The 3,916-nt window shown below is 35.6% G+C and overlaps 1 protein-coding gene across 1 annotated transcript; it reads left to right on the top strand.

Moving 5' to 3' along the window:
• Nucleotides 1-1,558: 1,558 nt before the first annotated feature.
• Nucleotides 1,559-3,132, top strand: LOC107953317 (ubiquitin-conjugating enzyme E2-23 kDa). The gene is made up of 5 exons (XM_041097319.1): nt 1,559-1,640; nt 2,245-2,359; nt 2,486-2,538; nt 2,645-2,773; nt 2,932-3,132. Exons 1-5 carry the CDS (start codon nt 1,562-1,564, stop codon nt 3,066-3,068), a joined length of 513 nt encoding a protein of 170 aa, XP_040953253.1. The 5' UTR covers nt 1,559-1,561; the 3' UTR covers nt 3,069-3,132.
• The last annotated feature ends 784 nt before the right edge of the window (nt 3,133-3,916 follow it).

Below are 3,916 nucleotides of genomic sequence, written 5' to 3'. Positions count from 1 at the left end.
TTTTTTTCCTTTTGCTTGTTAACCGAGAGCTTATGCTCTTGATGCTTTGTGTTTTTCTGCTTGCTGTTTGAAGAGCTTATGCTCTTAGTGTTTCATTGTTTGGTTGTTGCTGCCATTTTATCCAACAATTATATCAGATAAAATGTCTTCCCAAAGCAAGAGGAGAGAAATGGATGTAATGAAGTTGTAAGTTTCTCTTTCATGTTTACATCTTGTTTGTTGCTGCCTTTGTTCACATGATTTGATCTCTTTCTCTTTTCATGTTGTGGAGGACAGTCTGTAAATGTTTTGCCTAGGTAATGGGGCTTTATTAAGGTGGTTTTAGCACTATTCTTTTCAATTTCGTTAGGAGGGGCTAGAGGTTAGTGTCGTTGAGGAACCATACCAGCTGACTTGATCAAATAACAAGTGATATGGATAAGATGGGATGTTTTGAACCATAAGCCTTACAGGGTTGCATCATGATTAGATGTTTGTAGCAAAGATGGTAATACTAATTGAATTTGTTTAATTGACACATTTATTGTCTGATGAATTGACTGTGTGTGGAATAGGTTAATAAAGAGACTGGCAGACTACACAATGCTGGAATAGGTTAACATGAACTCTTTTCATCTTGTTATGTTTTTAAGTTGTGGGTTGTGTTAAGGTCTTTCAGCAGTGGTGGCAACTATTAAAAGGCGGTGCCAGTATCGATTCATGTTTGAAGATTATCATGAAGAAGTCTGTAGACTGCATCATAACTGCATAAAATTACTTCTGCACTTGTTTTTCAAGGGAAATGAGTACATTGATGGTTTATTTTAGTTGACATATTTTACCTCCTTAGTTGGGAGAGCACAACTTTTACTTTGTAGTAATCTGTTGATTGCTTTGATGTGGTTTATCTGACAATTTTAGGACACAAGATTCTTTGAGATGTGAGATTCTCTCATTTCAAGTAGGGAAGCTTAAGCAAAGTAATTATGAAAAAAATTATTATAAAATCAACTGCTCCCTTAGAGAGAGAGAGAGAAAGGGAGGAATGGCCTGATCACCAATGGAGCTATTTTGATTGATCACTTATAGTGTTAGAGACAGGCTGCCTTCTCATAGCAAATTTACTGATCAACTTAATGCCTTGTTGATTGTTGATTGGGGAATAATAGGTATTTGAATGTAATGTATTAGCTAATGTACTCTTTTGTGAGTGGTTATGTAACCATTGTCAAACTTTGAAGCAAAACTTTGCTTACTTCGGATAAATAAAATTTTACTTATCCAAAAGAAGGGAAGAGAGGAAGGGATATTAGAGTATTAGAGGGTCATGGTCATTAATGTCCATTATTCATTAAATTCTCATGTGCTACTCTATTGTGTCATGGTCATTAATGAACAGATTCAAGAGAGAGATCTGTTCCTGTTTCCACTTTATTTAACTATGTTACTACTTTTCCCATTTCATTTCTCTGAAAGCTTTACTGAATTTGTCAACTGTTTCTGAAATTTTGGGATTTTTAATCTGAGTTGCTAATGAGTTTTCCATCTCTTTGTCACTTCTCTCCTATTCATTTTATCCAGGATGATGAATGATTATGTTGTGGAAACAATAAATGATATACTCAACGAATTCATTGTGAGATTTCATGGTCCCAAAGAAAGTATGTTTTCTAATCTGTTCAATATAGGTTCTCCAGTTATGCATTTGATATGATCCGTCTTGATAATATTTTTATGTTCATGTAATTACTGCCTAACAGCACTGAAGGGACTGTTCCATAGCATTATACATGCTTATCAATTTGAGAATAGATTGTTAATTTGATTAAACTATTATACAATAAGGGGCTGTTTCTCTTTCATACACACATATACCTCTACTCTCTCTCTTACTCTTTCCCTTTTACGTAGAAGGAATTTGATTTCCTAAACCTTTTTGTGCTTGGTGAGTTTTCTGTCTCTTATTCTTTTATCGTCTGGTCAATCGTTGTTTCCTTTGGAAACTGTGTTGCTTGCACTAGGGCCTATGTGTAAGATATGGGTATGTATTTGTCAAGACATGTTCAATTTTTTAGAAGTTATTTCCATATGGAGGGTTCTTGAAAAGTCATATTCCCATATTCATGTCTCGATATGTATATGTCATGGGTGTCAAACACTGGCACTTTCAGAAAGTGAGAAATTTGAGCAACACAGTTTGGATGTCCTTGTTCTGAATCCATTTTTTTCTTTCTTAAATATCCTTAACTTCATCAACTGCAATAGGTCTGTATGAAGGTGGAGTTTGGAAAATCCGGGTTGAGCTTCCAGATGCCTATCCTTACAAGTCTCCTTCTATTAGATTCGTGAATAAGATACTTCACCCAAATGTCGATGAAACGTGAACAATTTATAATTTCAAACTTGATTCTCATGGATTGCAATATTTCACTGAATATTTCACCATGATAATTGTTGTTCAAAGTTCTTACGCAACTTGAATTTTTCTATATTAAATGAATTTCAGGTCTGGTTCTGTATGCTTGGATGTTATTAACCAGTCGTGGAGTCCAATGTTCGGTACGCATCAGTTTACTTCTATCGGTTACTAACAAGCGACATTCCACATTATTAATTTCCTTAATTGATGAATGCCCTTGTGAATTGATTTCCTTTTTTTTTGCAGATCTTTTAAACATTTTTGAAGTTTTTCTTCCACAGCTCTTGCTTTATCCAAACCCATCACACCCCCTAAACAGGGATGCAGCATCATTGATGATGAAAGATCGAAAACAATATGATCAGAAAGTAAAAGGTAAAGATTTTAGAACTTGTGATATGGTTTTTTTGGTTATGCATCCTTAGCATAAGACGTTTGTTCCCAAGATGTTTGTAAGAAAGGTAGGGTGGTTGTACATTGAATATTCCTTTCCAGGGCTGAGCAATGTTATCTTCTGTCTTCTTGGAAAACAGAATTCTGTGAGCTATATGCGAAGAAGGAAGATATCATGAAACCAACAGCTGCTGAGGAGACCGATGGCGATGAAGATGTAACCGATGAGGAAACCTGTTCTAGTGATGATGAAATTGATGGACGTGCAGATCCATAAAAATGCCTTGGAAGTCCTAATGGAAGCAAAGATGAACCCACTTCATTGCTATCAGCAGCATAATAGAAAATTAGAAGTGATAAGTGATTTTTCAAAACATTGGTGCCTACAAAAGGACAATGGACATAACAACAATTGGTACATAAAATCAGATACATTACTATTATTATTATTATTATTATTATTATTCCTGGTAGATAATGTACTGGAAGATTATTTTAATATATTTTATGAGAAATTTTCTCACCCATCATCAGCAAAGCTTTTAGATAAATTCTACCAACGGCATAAAAATTAGGAGACGGTCTTTGAAAACCATCCATAGAAAATGTCTTGACCGTTCTGGTACTGTACACCTCCAAATAAGTCCGAAACTGAATCTTCCTCTCCCAGTTGACTCCTTGCCATGGTTTTATAGGTGGCTGAGGCCGAAAAAACTCCATTCGTAGACCAAGACCAAGCTAGACGATCTTCCCCTGCATCACTAGGAGGTAAAATACCAGCAACCTTAGTAACAATGTTATGCGGCAGCACCAAGTTCAAAAATGCCAATCCCAGTCTCCATTAGAACTGACTATCCTTGAGTAACATGTCCTCCCTCATAGGTTCACAACCTATCAGAGATTCCACTTCAGTCACCTAAGGATAATTCCATAAGGTAATCAAATTACCATTTCCAACTAATCAATGAACCCCTTGAATCACCTTTGTTGAAGTAATGGTCAGCATGCAGCAACCAAGACTGTCAAAGGCACTACATGCAGAAGCTGCTGGTTCACCTAGTCAGCAAGCTGTTTATGTTTCATTTTGTAATTTTAAGTTAGAGTAATGTAACTTAGTTGCTTTAT

Source organism: Gossypium hirsutum, chromosome D07 (genome assembly GCF_007990345.1).
Source record: "Gossypium hirsutum isolate 1008001.06 chromosome D07, Gossypium_hirsutum_v2.1, whole genome shotgun sequence".
Classification (NCBI taxonomy): Eukaryota; Viridiplantae; Streptophyta; class Magnoliopsida; order Malvales; family Malvaceae; genus Gossypium; species Gossypium hirsutum.
The sequence above is the reverse complement of the archived record's forward strand: the minus strand, read 5'-3'. Positions and strand labels throughout refer to the sequence as shown.

Excerpts from the sequence above, each read along its gene's own strand:
- LOC107953317 (XM_041097319.1), top strand. The coding sequence starts at position 1,562 with ATGATGAATGATTATGTTGTGGAAACAATAAATGATATACTCAACGAA. Across the intron at positions 2,360-2,485 it reads CACCCAAATGTCGATGAAAC|GTCTGGTTCTGTATGCTTGG; the intron begins GTGAACAATTTA and ends AATGAATTTCAG. Across the intron at positions 2,774-2,931 it reads ATATGATCAGAAAGTAAAAG|AATTCTGTGAGCTATATGCG; the intron begins GTAAAGATTTTA and ends CTTGGAAAACAG.